Here is a 16,951-nt window from a genome sequence, read left to right as displayed (position 1 = left end):
CGAACCGAATTCAAACGAACGTCGGTCTTGTTTACTGTCTTGTTTAAACTTGGCGTGTTTGAGTACGCTCTCGCTGTGCACACCTCCGAAACACGTCATGCACGAAGCTGGCGTCATAGCTAGGAGCGCACAAACACCCTGCTCGCCGCAGTTAGTTTTTATTTCCAAGTCGTAAAATGCACTCCTGGCTCCAGAAGAGAAAGCGTGTGTGCGTGCGTGTGTGTTTGGTAGAGGATTTGGCATTTTGGCCAACTTCAGCATTTGGCACTTTGGCGCTGTGATACGTTTGTACGATCAGAAAAGGAACCATTGTTCTTACTCCATCAAAAATTATCGCGCTTTCGCGCTAGGTGGCCAGTCACATATGGAGCTCACGAGCATCTGATAAGTTATTAGTAACTAGTAGTAATAAGCTCCAACGTGTCCGTAAGTTTTCTCGTGTTCTTTTAACGTAGACGCCGTGAGCATACAGGACCCCGGCGTGAATGGGGCGTAAGATGTATACATACACCTATGCACACACTGGCATGCGTTTTGGGCGAGCACGGTGAAAATTTGCGCGTTATTACCCTGGCTGTCATTGTGAAATGGTACGTCACGCACCGTTACAATCTACTGCATGCGCTGTGTGGCTTTAGTAATGGCGCTATCAAATCCGGCGGTACTGGTCGTGATTAAATCAGCATTAGTACTTATAAACCTGCTAAGACGGGCAAAGAATATTTTATTTCAGCTGTATACACTGGCGCATGATAACTAGGGATCAATCACCGCAGCTGCAGAAAGGAGCCCAACGCCGGTCTTTAAAGTAGCGCGCACTCCACATATACAGCTATGGCTGTAGGTGGTAGTTATTTCCCTTGTGCTTCTTTCTTGAAATAATCAACTATCCACTCGCAAGTATGCTAAGGCGCTGCCAAGAAGCTGTTCAGTTATAAAGCGCAAGTATTGATTATTATCGTTTTCTCATGGCTTCCGATAAACCAACTGAAACTGGCCTCTTAATCTCGCCCAGTGGCAACGTTAGGGTCAATGTATTCCATTCACAATGGCTTCGAATCTTGTGAACCACTTTGAGTATCTTTGCTTCATTCTTATTTTAGTAAGCGGTGTTTTTGACCATTTTAGCCTTCGATTGTATTGTTTGTGTTCTTGTTTTTTTGCTTCTTTAGCGTTCCTGTGCACCCTCTTGTTCTTTTCTGTTGCGAACGGCAGCCGACCGGGTTAACGTTTCTACTTTTCACACCTTTTCTTTTCAGCGGTGCTGTTTATGGCTAGCTTTCCATGGATTTTTCGCCTCCGGGGACAAAAACTTGCGAATGCTCTTTACGAGGAGGTAAGGCAAACCAATAAGGCGTGTGGTGGCATCTTGCATCGCAAGAGGAAAACAAAGAAACCATCTATACTACGTAGCATTTCGTACTCGGCGCGATCATGGATTCATCTGCATCGAAGAACAAGCAGGCCGCTTACGCAGCCAAACGCCACGAGCGCAAACGTTCCCGATTGAGATCAGCATCGGCGGGCGGTGATAGCAGCGAGAACCCTGCCCGAGTGGGTGCCCGTAATGGCAATTTTAGCAGGAAGACGGGTGAGTCCAAGCGTAGATTGCGGCGATGCGACGCAGGTTCCACGCCAGTACATTGGACGACCACAAGGGTGCGCATGAGAAATTTCAGGGGGACTTTCTGGACAGGCATTCCGAATTCAGTTGGGAGGTGTGCGACAGACTGTGGCTGTAGAACGATTTAATGGCGTCTGGAAACGTTCGAGATGTCACGAAGTGTAAACGTGCAATGGACGTGTTGCTGCGTACGTTTCCTGAAAAGGCTGTCGCGGAAATTATTAAATAGGGCGGGACCGGCAAGGATTTGTTACTGCGCGGTGCTGTGCCGCACCGCTGTACGACAAACGGATACGCGTACACCCCCCTCCATGTGGTGCTCAGCCCCGCTAGTCTGGTCATCCGCCTTTTCTGTGAAGCAGGGCCTTGAATCCTTCTCTCTCCTTCGTGGTTCATCACCCTTGGCAAAACAGTTTCTAAGGCGAAAAAGTGGGTAAACTATTGATTTCATTACCCCGTTGCAGCAATTGGAGCAAAACTTCATTATTTGCTCTCGTTACCCGCTTCAAGAAGATTAATGCGTGGTGGCAATTCGCGGTGAGACATTGCGTGATCGCCTAACTTCAACTCATTCAACGACGGCGCGAAGGAATGATTCCTTAACACAATTCATAACCAAATTCATGTCATTAAAGGTCGCATGATAGCAAGGCGCGGTTTCGCTTCACTTGAAACATTGTCTGTCGTAGCAATATACATGAAAATTTTAGTTCTAACTGCACTTACTTAATTTCGAAAATTAGAACAAATACGAAACGCTGTCAGTTGTTTGGCAGATTTCCCGCACTAACCACCAGTGACGACACAGGTACAATACCCGTGGCTACCTGGCGCGGTAAAAGCGATCGCAAATATAAGAAAATTGTGGACTTCCAACACAAACTACTTCTGGTTGAAATTCGAAACCGCGTGTTTTTCTGGCTATGCGGTAAACAACAAATACTCACGCCACAAAAATTCGCTCACAGCTAAAAATAACCTGATGAGAGGCTTGGAAGGAGACCACAAGTCTGTGTGGCCTACGCAAAGATCCTACTACTGTGCTTTTTCCCGCGTATTGCACATGCTCCGATGAGAATTCCCCTCGACGTCTTGAAGGCCGCCAAACTCTGGCCGATTGTGCTGTCTTCAAAAAGTGCCTCTGGCATGGATTCAGCCTACTGCTTCCGCCACTATTGCTGTTTCCTTAATACGTCACTTTACGGTAAAGGAAGCAGTACTATAAATTTTAAATCCATCCATTTCATCGGATGTTATTGAGCGATGGGCCTTCTCCGTGAAGCAGGATTTGGCATGAAGGGCTCGATATAGGGAAAAAATCATATAGTGAATGTTGTCCTCCTCCATGAAATACGAGCTAATCAAGAAAAGAAGCTGGTTGCTAGGCCAGATGGAAACGATGGTAAAGGGTTCACACGCTCTACAAGGACGAGTGCTTACCCAAGAACCATGCCCCCACGCCTGGTCAGAGTCGACGTGAGTATAGCAACAATTAAGAGGTAATACGCGCCTGTGCACAGTGAAATACGCTAAAATGTAGAAAACAAGTAGCGTCGAAAGACCCCCATTAAAATCTATTTTAAATGTGAGCTATCATTGCGGTCGCGTTGATTTCCGGCACGTACCCGACGGCGTACGAGTGTGTGGCCTCAGAACCCTGGAGAGCGGCCGTGCTCTCTTACATGCGCCACTCAAGGGGGCTGAGCTAGTGCGGAGCGCCCGCGGCTGTGGTGAGGCCAGAGCAGCAGCAGCGAGCGCTCCGCGGACGCGCGGGCTTTGGCAAAGGAGGAATCACCTCGTGGTGGTCCTGGCCGTCGTCCGGGCTGGAAGGCTCTGCCTGCGAGAGGAGAAGGCCGTGTAGAAGGAGGCCCAAGCAGCGGCCGCGGCGGCTTACCTGCTCGGCGCAGGCTGCCCGGAGGATCGGCCTGGCGGTGCTCGCGCGGCGGTCGCCTCGGCGCGGGCGGGAAGCGGCCCCGGCGGGCGCCCCGCGGGGGAGGCGGCGCGCCCCCAGGCGGTACCAAGGGGTCTGGCAGCCATTGGGGCCAGCGGCCGCAGCAGGGCCCCGTCGAGTGGGGGAAGGGGAGAGATACGGTGCCTCGGGCTTGCATAGCGAGGGGGGCGGCGGGGCCCTGTCTCTGGGATACATGTGCTCTAGGCGAGCCTAGCGGCCGCTAGGCCGGCTACGGTACTTGGCTAGGTCCCTGCTGCGCGCTCACTTGCCCCAGTAGCCCCCAGGCCGCCTGGCACCGAACTGGTGGGCGCAGGGCGCGGCCGCGCCCCCGTGGCAGGGCGCGCCGTGGCACGGGTGCATGGTGCCGGACTGTTGGGCGGCCACCGAGGGCGGCATGGGGCCCAGCTCCACGTCGGAGCCGTCGTCCTGCGCCTTCATCTGGTTGGCGTAGAAGTCGTACAGGCGGCCCAGGATGACGGTGGCCATGGCGCTGCCATGGTTGTTCTCGATGAGGCGCAGCACGAACACGCCGTCCCAGCCCAGATAGTTGACGGCGATCTTGCGCGAGACGCGCGACAGCTCGCCCAGGCTCACCATGCGGGTCCTCCAGAGGCAGAGCCGCACGAAGGCGAACCGGTTGCAGCGGAAGCAGCGCCACAGCCAGAGCAGCAGGCTGGCCAGGTTCAGCGGCAGCAGGAGCGCCAGGTAGAACCAGACGACGGAGAAGATCTTCTCGTTGAACACGTTGATGGGCAGCACGCAGCGGCACAGGTAGGTGCGCAGGCCGCCCTGCAGCGCTGCGCGCACCTGGCACAGCGTCTGCAGGGGGAACCGCGGCGAGTTCCACCAGTCGCCGTCGGCGGCCAGCCGGCGCGCCAGCTCGAGCCCGTGGCGCAGGAAGCCGCGGCCCAGGAAGGCCGTGAGCAGCAGGAACTGGAGGCCCACGTTGAGCACGTAGAGCGACTTGACCAGCAGGTAGAGGAGGCAGAGGTAGCGCGTGGGCCCCCCCACGCAGCGGCAGGCCAGCGGCAGGCCGCAGGCCGGGTCCGTGCAGCAGCCCGCGCTGCCGGCCACCAGCGTGTGGAACTGGTCCACGAACTCGGACAGGAGGGCCTCGCGCTGCTGGCAGCCCGGCGGCAGGCTGGCGATGTCCGAGGCCCGCTTGAGCAGCCGGCGCAGCTTGACGCCCGCGCTGTGCGCGCACGCGCCCCACAGCACGAAAGGCAGGTGGAAGCAGCAGCCCTGCACCAGCAGGATGAGCGGCGCCCACTGGTAGTATGAGACGTGCACGCGACGCAGCCGCTCGGCGCCGCCGGCCGGCGGAGTCTCAAAGCCCGCGTAGTCGAGCTCCTCAGGCTGCACCCGCGGGTCCGGCGGCTCGCGGGGCGGAGCCTCGGCCGCCTCGTCGCCCTCGGCGTCGCTCACCAGGTAGTAGGTGGACGCGGTCCAGCAGTAGCTGTTGACGAAGCGCGCCTGGGCGTCCGTGAAGTACGTCGGCGTGAAACACTCGATCGGGTCGCCGATGTACTGGCGCGTGAAGATGGGCAGCGCCAAGAAGAGGAACACCACCAGGGTGTACTTGCGGTTCAGCTTGTCCACGCCGTCGTCGATGGGCACGTGGATGCCTCCTATCAGGTCGTGGAAGCGGAACAGGAAGGACATGCTCTTGCCTTCGCCAGACGGCTGGTGGTCGTGCGGCGCCTGCGCGTGATCCGTGGTGGTGACGCTTCGGGGCGCTGCGCGAACGCCGCGGTGCCGCCTGCTGCTGGCCGCTCTGGGCCCGGGCCCCCGCCGCCGCCGCCGCCGCCGCTCTCACGCTGCTGCTGCTGCTGCCGGGACCGCTGCGCTGGCGCATGGCAGCCCGGGCTAGCATGCCACCTGCAGCAGCCAGGCCGCCTGAGCGGCGCTGCGCTGCCCGGCCGCCATGGCCCCACTCACCTGCAGCACCACGGCTTGGTCAGTTAGACACTGCTTCTCTAGACGCGCTACGCATTTTATGCCACCACCGTCTCCTCTCCGGCGCGGCTTCGAGCGCTCAGTGACCCTCGGAGTTGTACTGAGCGTTCGCAAGCCTTCGCGGGAAAGTAGTACAGTGGGCGGCACATAATCTGGCAAGGGCTTATTTCATTGTGAAGAGTTTTCACAAGAGTACACATTCAAAATCCCCTACGGAGAATATTAATATGGGGCCCGTATGAGGTTATATGAAATGTATGGCACCTTACCGCATGTATTAGCGACTAGCATAATAATTAAATAATTAAATAGATTGTTTTAGACCAGTACAACCTTGTACGTGAGACCTAATGGGTATTGTGTAATCGAAATAGAAATGAAACATATAATTTACTTCTTGAAATGGAGAGATTACCGGAAAGAACAAAGGAACCGCTCTGTGTTCTTTCTTGCTATCACCGCAATTTCACGCTGTATATTATATCGCATTCTGGCGAGAACAGACCTGCCCAGCAACGTGTTTTCATGTAAAATGCAGGGCGCATATTAAGTTATGTGAACGGCGCCAGGTGTTACGCATTACAGTATAAGAATTTTTGCATATAACATAATATATACTTCGGCTTATTGTTAGATTCTTACTGGCTAATTGGCGCCTAATAAAAAATCGTTCACACAGGTGTATTAAAAGAAGGATTTTTTCTAGACGGAACGTTCTATAGCAGATGCGTTTAACTACAAATAATCGCTAGACATGAGGCCGTTATAATTCCTTTTTAGTTTGCTGATACGACCTCTGGGAGGCACAGACCAAACTGGTATGGCGAAAGCGCGAGTATAGCTTTAAAAAGCAAGGGGACAGATATCAAATTACTGACTTTGACATCTTGGCAACTGCTCACAAATAGCTAACATTCAAAACGAAAGCTTCAGCACTGCTAAAAGAACGTGTTGGACCTTTCTGTGCCTTAATGAACCCGCGCGCTGCAATGTACGCTCCTAAAAAACTGTATGGCGTGCTTATTAAGTAAGTAAATGTGTTTGCTACTTGGGCATTTTTACGGCATATTTTTTTAGACAATCCAGAGATCACTCCACTTGAAGGCTCACTAATGGGTGGATAGAACCCTAATTATTTTACAACCACCGGCTGAAGGGGTTATGATGGAGTGATGAATTCAGGAGCCATCGCTGATTTAGGGTAATTGATATACAAGCTTCACTCTAATCTGGCTGTAACGTATACGTAGACGTTATAGCCCAATCTGGAGTGTCGTGCAGTGCTAATTTTAGTTCGTTTACATGGGCGCCTGTAGAACTTTCCGCGTGCGTTCAATCATAGATGTACCATAACATTTTCTCGTACAATAATATTTGCTCCCTGCATATGCGTATTCTAGCTGCCACTATTGGGGAAAAAAAGAAAAAAGTTGTCCTGCGTGCACACCCTTTTTTCGTTCTGCCAACAGGACAATGTAAAATTTTCTGTTCCTTTTTTTTTTTTTTTTTTGAGAGCCTCGATTCCAACGCTTACGTTTCAGAGCCCTATGACATGGCAAGTGCTTCGGAATCTTGCAACTAAAGTGACGTTTGCGACACGGCAGTAAAAAATAACCACGAGAAAATTAAATAGAGAGAGCCCGAGTTGCCGTTGGAAGTTAAGGAACCATTTCCGGGCATCCGGCAATCAATTATCAAGAAGAGCTTAAACCATTTCGTGAGACGTTACTGTTAAAGCAGGTATAGTACCATAAGGTCGGTTTACAGACACGCAAAAATGTCCAGGTCAGTGAAATTCGCCCTAAAGCGTTCTCTAAAATATAAAAAATAAAAATTTTGGTAAAGAAACATACCGCTGTTGAAGCGGTATTACAAGTGGTACAGAAAAACAGGCTGCTTCGCGGCACCTATGTTGGGTGCTGTGTCTAAAATGCCAAAAAAAGTATGACAAATTATCGAAATTGTAGAAGTCCTTCTAGCTGCTCCGTTTTGTCAGCGGGAGCAATTTTTTCCTACGCGAAAAGGACGCCATCACAGGGAGAATATTTTTCAGCATTGTTTCTGTAGCGGGCTTTAAATGTAAGGTTGCATTGTTGTCGACATTTGTAATCGCATATGTTGAGGAACGTTTAAAGGTTATAAAACGGGGCTGGTTCCTTTTTTCAATTTAATAAGTAAGAGTTTCCAGGCCTCTCAGTGTTCGAGGCGTACGCTTCCAGGACTTGGAAGTTCGTGATATCATGCGTGCTAATTACCTATCTTGATTCCCAACGTGCCCAGTCAGAACGATATTTTTGAAAATATTCACGTACCGGTAACAAACTTTTTACAAATATCTTCCATGAGGGTAGCTTCGGCAAGTTGGTTGATCGTGTAACATAACATCGTAAAGGACGATTGACGAAGAAAAGCAGACAAACACCCTTTGCGCTGTTTCATATTATCACAAACATTCACACTGATTAAAAACTGCATGAACGCACAAAAAATTTAGCAAAATTTGATGAAAGCATTCCACGTGCAAGAATGAATACAAGACTCGCATGCCGCAATCCCAAAATAACAGTGTAAACCGGAACTCTTGACATTGGCTTTCGCATTCCGGAATGAGCTTTTGAACGCTGAAGAAGTACTATACTGTATTTTTTTCGCTACAAGATAACGAAATGTGGCCGTATATTAGCAAAAATTGCTCCCGTGATACTTGTCATAACGATCTGAAATACTGGCGCAATAGGGAAAACCCACGAGCAGGTTTGCCCCAGTTGCCTGCTTGTGTGTTGACCCTGTTTCCCTAAAATGTTTCTATAGGTATATTATATTATAAAAAACCTTGCACAGCCTTCCTTCAGCTTTCAATAAGAAAAAAAAAAAGCTCTTCCCGGAATACGCAAGCACCCACTTACCAAAACGCTTAGTATGAAAGGGAATTCGCAGTCAACCAAAGTAACAATGCCGCCTTGAAATTGGCATCGTTCCTAGTGTCCTGAACATTAATTTGTTCAGTGCCGGTGAACATGGGTTGCAAAACCAGCACGTCAGCAGCTGCTGACGCCTCAACTCGTTTTCAAATCCCCTTGCATACTACTCGTCACTTGGGGGTCATGCAAGAACAGACAAGAGAAAAGGAGTTGCCACCAGGGAAGGAGAAAGGCAGCATTCCAGAGGACGGAGGCATAAAAGGCGGTATGGGGTGTTGGGTCAGGGGTCAGGGAGCAAGCTGCTGTCGAAGCCAGACCTCCAGGCCACTCGAAAAAAACGGGCCATCTCCACTAACGTGAAACCTGGGCAGGGGCGAAGCATGCAGTGTGTAAGTGTATTCAAAGATTGTAGGTCTCTCTCTTGCCACACGGCGCGCGCTGACTGGGCGTCGGAGAAGCACTGGTGGGAGGAGCAATCGCGCGCTTGCTGAGCCGGTGGCTCCCTCTCTTGCGTTGAACGGGATGTAAGCAATCTGCATCACGGCCTCCGCGATCGGCTGCCGGCGGAGGCCGTGTTTGCATGCTTCATGTGTACCAGTTTGGGGTAGTGGCAGGGGTCAACGCGAGCGCAGTGCAATAACCGCGCCTCGCCCTGGGGGCTCGTCCTCGGTGATCAACGAGGGCCCGGCAACAATTAAGTATGCGTTTTCTTGCTTCGACCGACCACCCTATCAGACTAGACCTAGCGTCGAGAGCCGGTGGTTACTAGAGTGTAACACAAATTATAACCCATCTACAAACGGGTTCTGCTTGTGCTTGAAGATTGCTGAAGTGGACCGGGAGGGTTGCACAAATCTTTAAATCGTATTAGTTAATTTTGAACCGGTTTTATCCATTATACACTTTTCTTTTAGTGCGCGTTACGTTCTAGCGCGAGGAGCTGGAAAACGAGTGTCCCGGTGTTTTAGTACAGTGACTACGAGACAACGACTGCAGAAGACGCCGACAGCCCGAGCCCCTAAGCGACTTAGCCCTTAAAACTGTACATGACCGATGGCTCTTATTTATTTCCCCATACTTCGGGTACTTCACGTTAAGCACCACCAATGGATTGGTGAGAGAAGCATGATGGTGTATACAACGCTCTGGAAGATGTAAAAACGAATAGAAAAAATAACTGGTCGAGGAAGAATACGGGAATTAAGATTGTCATTACTGTGTCGAACCACAGCCCTATAACCGACTCCTAAACACGATATTCGCTCTGAGTCCAAGCAGCGCCTAATGCCATTAAATCTTGATTCTCCTGGAAACACATCGAATTTGTGGGAGGCTGCAAATATGCCTCCGTTCATGTTTGCAGCCATACTAAGAATGATGAAGCGTTTTTCTTCGTAAGGAAGGCAGCTCTCCTCAACGCTACGGAAGCTAGACTCTGGGCGGCCGTTATTTGAGAAAATCCTGGGCCACTGACCTTCTCGGTAATCTACGTACAAAACGACAAAATCACTCCTGTGGTTCTAAAAATGACGGACTTGTACAAAAGACTGTAGCACAAAAGACTGAAAGACTACACTCTGGGGACTCACTGAACTCTATCGCCAATACTGTCCTAACGCTGGGCAGACCCTATTTTACGTTCTGTCCTTAGCTTCCCCATTCTCTTTCTGTTTTCTTTTTTTTCCGTTTTGAACCTTTTCCACAAGTAGTTTAGCAAACTAGGCCATAGCCAGGTTAACATTCCTTCCTTTATTTGACCTTTTGTCCTTCCTTCTTTCGGGCCCGGCGCAGTTCGCCTTTTTTGTACTTTCAGGTCTTGCCAACTTGTAAGCTACCCGTTCTACTTCTGATATGCCGTTTAGTCTATTCCAAAAGAGCAATCCGGCATGCTTGTATGCCCCGCACGAATTCAGCGTACAGAATGGGAGAGTGTCCCGAACAGGCACAACCATTCTCGCCGTCGGTCTTCGAGTATTTTTTTTCGCCCTGAGGTTCCTCCCACCATACGTAAGGATGGTTAAGATGACATGATGATCGCCCTGCACGGAGATTCAGTGGCTAAGGCGGTCGGCTGCTGAGCCCGAGGACGCAGGTTCGGTCCCGGCTGCGACGACTTATCTCAGTTAAGCTAGATCAGCATTCCACTTGACGAGCATCATCTAAAAGGGCTGAAGAGGGACGCTGAAGACCCGCGCAAAAGCGCACCTTCTTACTGTTTTCCGTTTTCATTTTAAAAATCGGTGATCACCTGCGTTAAAGTTATATAGATGATATTTTGCTGCTATCAGCCTTTCTTGAAGTGGTATGGATTTGCGGCGGACGTGCAAGTAAGAAGACTCCAAATAAAGAAGCATCCACCGAAAAACGCCTCGTCGCGCAGCACCTGCACGTTCATAGGGCAGCATACGCATGCGCTGTTCTTCCTTGAGCGTCCCAAGCCCTGAAGCCCTCTGCTGTCGTATTTCATGGCAAGGCGTGAATGCACACAACGCCAGCCCCTCAGCGCCGGAAGAGGCCCGCGCCGGAGGGATGCCGCTTGTGAGCTCTACGGCTTCCGAGGTTCGCACACGCATTATCGCCTTCTGCCAGACGTCGGATGCCGCGACGCACGCTGCTCTACCCAAGCTCCTCCTTGTCTTAAGGATTTGCGAGTTCAGCGCAATGTTCATCACGATACCGAAAGCCATGCGACCTCTCTCCGCCACCCGCACAAGCATCCACCCAACACGTGAAGCCTTGCAGCTATGTTCAGTGAAATGAGCGGTGGTCCTCATCCGAGCACACGCCGTCCGACCGCGGAGCGCTACTATTAAAGATGGCTGAAATCACTAGAAAATCCAGTCCAGTTACAAAGCAGGCCTGTTCCGCAGCATGGTAAGCCGATGGCATATATACCACACTTGTAGTATAATGCAAGTGCCGTTGCATTTAGAGTACAGCTCACAGAAAAGGCATGAATATGTGCCAGCCTACCGGTAACACGATGAAATTTCTTGAGGCGTTCTAGATCCCCATAACAGCACTCTCAGACCACAGTGTATAGTTTTTGGCCCCTTTGTTCACGTTTATTTTGCCTGCTGTGACACCTAATCCCCTCCTCCCCCACTGTAACATTTTTTACTTGGCACGCGTACTCCCTCTTACCTCATTCGATCACTATTCAGCTACAGCCTCAGAAAGGTATTTCTTCTCGCCGTCTCAAATCTTACTGTTATTTTGATTGTCTTTTAGGTGGTATACGCACATAGGAGTGTTTAGTTCCTCTAATTTGTACACTATATGTATTCAATGTCGTCCAAACGTCCTACCGGGCGCTTGATTATCGTAAAAAAAATCGTCAAGTGAATCTGGTGAATCAACTGAAGCTGGAACCCGGGCTATACGCCGCGTCCCCATTACGGTGATAGAAGAGAAAGGGAATTCAAAGCAGATCCGTCAACTTGTCTTGACGACGGGACCACCAACCCCGAGAAGCCGGAGGGAACTAAACAAGGAAGCGCTTGAAACACCGACAAGGACAGGGCGGTGCGAACGTGGACGCTCGGTTGCCTCGATTCCAGCGCCGCCATACAGGGTGCCGCCGCTATTGTGTCAAGGTGCTCAACGCATAGTTTTTTTTCGTTTCCCACAAGACCCAGCAGAGCGAAATAGATAACATTATTCGGACCTCGCGGTAAACCACGTTGCGGAAAAAATTATAGAGCAGTCTTGCCACAGTGACTAGATACGGCGTCGAGAGAGTGACCCAAAATGGCGGCGCCAACGTATACGTGTCTCCACCTTGTACGACGGACGCGCGTGAATCGGGTCACCCTAAGACATGGCCGACGCGGGTAGCACAGCAATATATCTTTCAGAAGGTATTTATTATCTACCTGAGATTCTACTCATCCTGGAAATGGTATTTACTCACACTGCACACCCAAGTACTGAGAGATATAAGATTTTGCCCACAAGTATTTTGAATCAAATCCCGAACCAAAATTTTTACGCACGCAAAACGAAAATGCACAAAACCCTATAGCCATAAACAGCTTCGCTGAAAAATTTCTGCCATCTGTACCGCTACCGGTGCGAGCTATGGTTTATCGTTTCGAATTAAAGAGCACTACTGACGTTGCTACAGTTTTTCCCAGCATTTCGAGGAGAAGGCTTGGGGGATGTCAAAAAAATGTATCTCTTTCTCACTCGCACGAAACAAAGCCATTAAGTTTTAAATTTGTTTGAAGAAAAAAATTACGTTAGGTAGAACAGCTGTGTCTGAGAAATGAAAAATTACGTAGCAAAAATGCATATTTCTGCACAAATGCATAATGTATTTCCTTTTTTAACGGCGGCAGCGCTGATCTCTGCAGAATGATTTCTTTAACTGCTCCATGTATTTTAAAGAAATCTGGTATTTTTGGCTGGCTTTGAGGAAAAGACGCCCCAAAAAGCTGAGGTATATGCAAAGCCCTTTCTCCATTTCTTTCCTGCCCCCTCATCTTTCGCTGGGCATCACGCTGCATCACGGCGTTCATTGACACAACTGTGCCTTATCGCTACACCTACCCTACCTGTTTTGAGCTTCGAAGTACATGACGTTTTTTTCGAAAGTGTCATAGGAACGTGCGTTTTGTGGTTTAGTGAACATTCGTCAGTCTGCAGCACGCGTTAACGTAGGATTTGATAGCCACTATCCTTGATTGCCAGCCCTCTACTCTTTTATCACTCCCTTCCGAACACTTGGGCACAACTGTTATGCGTGTATAGGTACATGTGGTTACTACCGAAATGAAATCTCTCCGGAGATTCACACTCCGCAGCTATACTTCTGGATAACTAAGCAAAGTTGAATTGCGGATTAATTCAGACCGACTGGCGCTATTTAGAATGAACTTAAATCTCTTTTTTTTTGTATTAAACAGCTTTTCTTGTTTACTTGTTCAGTTCTTATTTTTTCGTTCATTTTTTTTACACCTCTCGAAGCACAGCGGCACGAAATCGAACCTACGACATCGTGTTCAGCAGCCGCTGAACCACACCGTGGCGGCTGAAACGTACTTCCGCTCTTCTGTGCTCGACTTTTCATGTACCTGCATACCGCAAGAAGTTATTTCGCTTTCTGATAAAGTTTACCAGTTTCTTTTTCAAGTTCTCGCCCATCGTACAGCTGCCGCTGATTCGACAGCTACCGTAGTTTTATTGTCATTCAGTTCGTCTACACTCTCTTCCACTTCAGTTAAGACCGCACGTTGGTCGTAAATGGTTATACGAGACCCCCGCGCCCTGCCTCGTACTGATTGTCGGTTTGTTGGTTTTCTTCACTGGTTTTGAGCGCTCTCTTCTTAGACACGGTCTAGTTGTGATTTTCGCCATCCTATGATCACAGCTCAATTGACCTCGCCTAGCATCTAAACATCCCACACAATGCTTGGATTGGTACTTTTGATTGAATCGATTTCGCTTCACTGTTTCGGTAATTCGGTGTCCATTTCTAGCTCATCAGTTTACAGAAGAGTGTATTCATTAACCTCAACTTGCTCCTTTCGGCAAATCGAAGGATTACTTTTACCTCGGTTATTCTGACTACCTCACAAGGTAGCAGGAGTACCCCTCACCCATAACCCCAACACTTCCTATGAGCAGCGGGTGGAGCTGCTCACCAGCTCCGACCTCTGAGACCGGCGACGATTGGGGGAGAGGGAACGGATGGCCCGCACTATCCAAGGCATGCCGGACTAGGGACGCCTCCCTACCGGGCGGGTGCCTTAATAACAGCACCTAGACTCCGACCAATAAAGTTTATTCACCACCACCACCACCACCACCATCATCATCATCCTCATCATCATCAACAACCGACTACCTGTTTCACACTGTGCTTTCGCCCACCTGCTTCCTTCCCACTTTTACGTTTAAGTCTGCCCTGATAATAGTGTACTGTGCGTTTACCTTAATAATGGCCGATTCGACGTCCTCGTAGAAGCACTCAATAGCCTCATCTAGACATCGGTGCACTGCACAAGCTTGCGCAACTTCAATTTGTACCTCCTCTTTAGCTTGATCAGAACGGATGGGACCGAATTGCTAATGATATAGGATTATTCCACATTCCATGCTTTCTCTTTGCAGATCGAGAAGCTTACCTTAAGCTCCTTCATTCCTTCGTGCCCTCGGTAGCACGGAGTGCCCTCTCTATTCAGCGTCTTAAAGGCCCACTGCCAACCTCGCTTAATCCCGTGATATCCCACTTAATACCTCAAAGCTCCTCTAGTAGCACAGCTAAGCTGCCCTGGCTCGGCAAATTCGTGGCATTAAGCGTTGCCGGGTTCAAGATCCAGTGGTGGTCTGTCCGAGCGCAGAGAGATCCTTTGCAACCTTTCCCGTGTGGCTGACCTTACCGTTACTTTGGTCAGATGTTCTACAGCTGCTGGGGACTGAGGGTCGCGAGTGAAGTTTTGGGTGCCTAGGGAGCCTGCGGCCGAATGCAATACCAGTGTGTCTAGATACTGTTTTGCGAAAAAACGTCATCTGTGTCACAGGCAGACTTCCTAATATGATTGCACCTATCTAGATTTCGGAGATAGTAGCTCCTCACTCGCTTTCAGATAAGCTTATTTACCGAATCAGGTAACCCTCGAAACCTGGATGCTCAGTTGGTGATGATCTTTTCTTTCCGGGGAAGTTACTCCGGCCAGGCAGAATGTACCAGGTTCCCAAATGGCGAGTCTGCGTTGTGTTGAGTTCGAAACCTAAATATGAACTTTTTCAAAACGTGATTTTGTACATTTGTAGGCATGCTGTCGTGTAATAAGACTAATAACAGGAAAAATGGCACGTGACTCAATGAGCAGTTGATGCATGGGGTCGAGGTGATACCGCTGCCCCTGCCTGGTATGTGTGCTCTCTGGCACTTTTCATTCATTTGGCGTTGAAAAATTTCAAGGACAGAAAAATAATAGACGAGTCAGGATCTATATGGGAGAAGTTCTATGATTATACCTACCCGCATACAACTTGCACTTCGTCGAGCGAAGTAAAGTGGAATGATCCCCCCAATATTTCATAGTGAGAGCTACGATCGAGAACTTGCGTCTATATGATAACATTGGCCGTGCTGACCTTATCAATGACACTCCTGGTGCTCACTAGTTGGCACAGTGTTTCCCAGCCTATCAGTCGTGGGAAATAAAGATGAAAAGCTCTCTTGCACGCATCCACCACGGCCTTAGTACCAGCCAAATAGCAATGGCTAGTGCCGGAAAAAAAATGCTCACGGGCGTTAAATGACTCTCCTCAAGGTAGCAAAACCCGTCCCTGGGCGCGTTGTTCGTTCAATGTCAGCAACGCGAAAAGCGACAGGACGAAAGGAACGTCCCGCTTTGGGTGTGCCTTCGTTTCACCCCATATTCTTGGGCTGCATTCTTTAGACCAAAGGTCCAGGTTTGGGTCGGGCCATGGTGCTCGCCCAGCGTGTGAAACAATGTCTGCTTCAGTTTCAAGCGCCGTGAAACGCTACAATGTTTGAGTTCACCGATTCGTAACAAAACTGGCCCAAGATTACTAAAACTGCCCGCCAATATAGAACACTGCATGACAGGTTGATATCATTCCGGGCGTCACTTTTTTCTGTCAGCGATTGAGCCGCCAGGCACCCGACAAAACTGGTAACATCTAGGTCTGCGAATTCCGCCTCTGCTTAAGGACAACCGACGCCACTCGTATACGCGTTTGAGGCCTGCTCAGTCCTGGAGACGAAGTGCGTGAAGACGCAGGACGCGTAGTGCAACAGAACACACGCGAACACCGATTCACATTCCAAGGGCCGTATTTCCTTCTCCGGAAGTAGGTTAAAAGTTACTATTTAGAAAGTTTGTCAACAAATATTTCTTACTAACAACGCCAAATATTTCAACAGTTTTTTTTTTTTTCCCCTCAATTACCAGCCGCCAAGCTTCGCCGACACGCACTGAAAACGATTTTCACGAGCGATCCCAAACCGGCTCCACACTGCTCGCTTTGTTCGAGCCCGGCGCAGCCAAAGGGAGACGAGCGATTACACAAGGGGAGCCACCATGAAGCTAGCCATAAATAAGCGGTGCTCGCGTGGAGTCGACCCGGAAGCAATTGAGCGCGCCATTGCGTGACTCACGGAAATGATGGAGGGCACGAACAGTGTCATACTACTTTGGGGGGCTTCAAGTACGAGGGCAAACACGTCGGTTGATGAGCGTGGACTCACCGCATCTTTATATATATATATATATATATATATATATATACGAAGGCGAACGGAAGCGCGCCACCAAGAGAAAACCTCGCAACTTGTGGCTCGTTAAAGAGCGTAACCTGAAAAAATACGTGCCATACACGGTACATGCCGCCGAAAACGGGGTCTGGAAGGGTGAACCCGCAAACACAAGCGAGGCGTCCGGCTTGAAAACGGCATAAACATGATAGCGGCGCTTTGTTAGAGAACCTCGATGCCTGCCTTGAGGTAAATTGCCAGCAGGAAAA

General features: G+C 49.8%; 2 protein-coding genes across 4 annotated transcripts in view; both read right to left on the bottom strand.

Annotated features, from left to right (window-relative positions):
* LOC144148366 (uncharacterized) overlaps nucleotides 1-3,770 on the bottom strand; it is a 49,445-nt gene extending 45,675 nt beyond the window's left edge. Inside the window, exons 1-2 of the mRNA XM_077679912.1 lie at nucleotides 3,519-3,770; nucleotides 3,420-3,461 (exon numbers count right to left, since the gene is read on the bottom strand). Coding sequence (XP_077536038.1) covers nucleotides 3,420-3,461; nucleotides 3,519-3,770 — 294 coding nt within the window. The remainder of the gene's footprint in view (nucleotides 1-3,419; nucleotides 3,462-3,518) is intronic.
* Nucleotides 3,771-3,836: 66 nt separating this feature from the next.
* The window catches only part of LOC144148347 (innexin unc-9-like), a 53,518-nt gene continuing 40,403 nt past the window's right edge, over nucleotides 3,837-16,951 (bottom strand). For 2 of the 3 annotated variants that reach the window (XM_077679898.1, XM_077679905.1), the window contains exon 2: nucleotides 3,837-5,513. In XM_077679898.1, coding sequence (XP_077536024.1) covers nucleotides 3,837-5,237 — 1,401 coding nt within the window. In that variant the 5' untranslated portion in view covers nucleotides 5,238-5,513. The remainder of the gene's footprint in view (nucleotides 5,514-16,951) is intronic. The other variant, XM_077679909.1, reaches the window with a different exon arrangement.

This window comes from Haemaphysalis longicornis, unplaced genomic scaffold (genome assembly GCF_048455015.1).
Source record: "Haemaphysalis longicornis isolate Haplotype H1 unplaced genomic scaffold, Haemaphysalis longicornis Haplotype H1 scaffold_1, whole genome shotgun sequence".
NCBI lineage: Eukaryota > Metazoa > Arthropoda > Arachnida > Ixodida > Ixodidae > Haemaphysalis > Haemaphysalis longicornis.
This window is presented reverse-complemented; position numbering and strand designations above follow the sequence as displayed.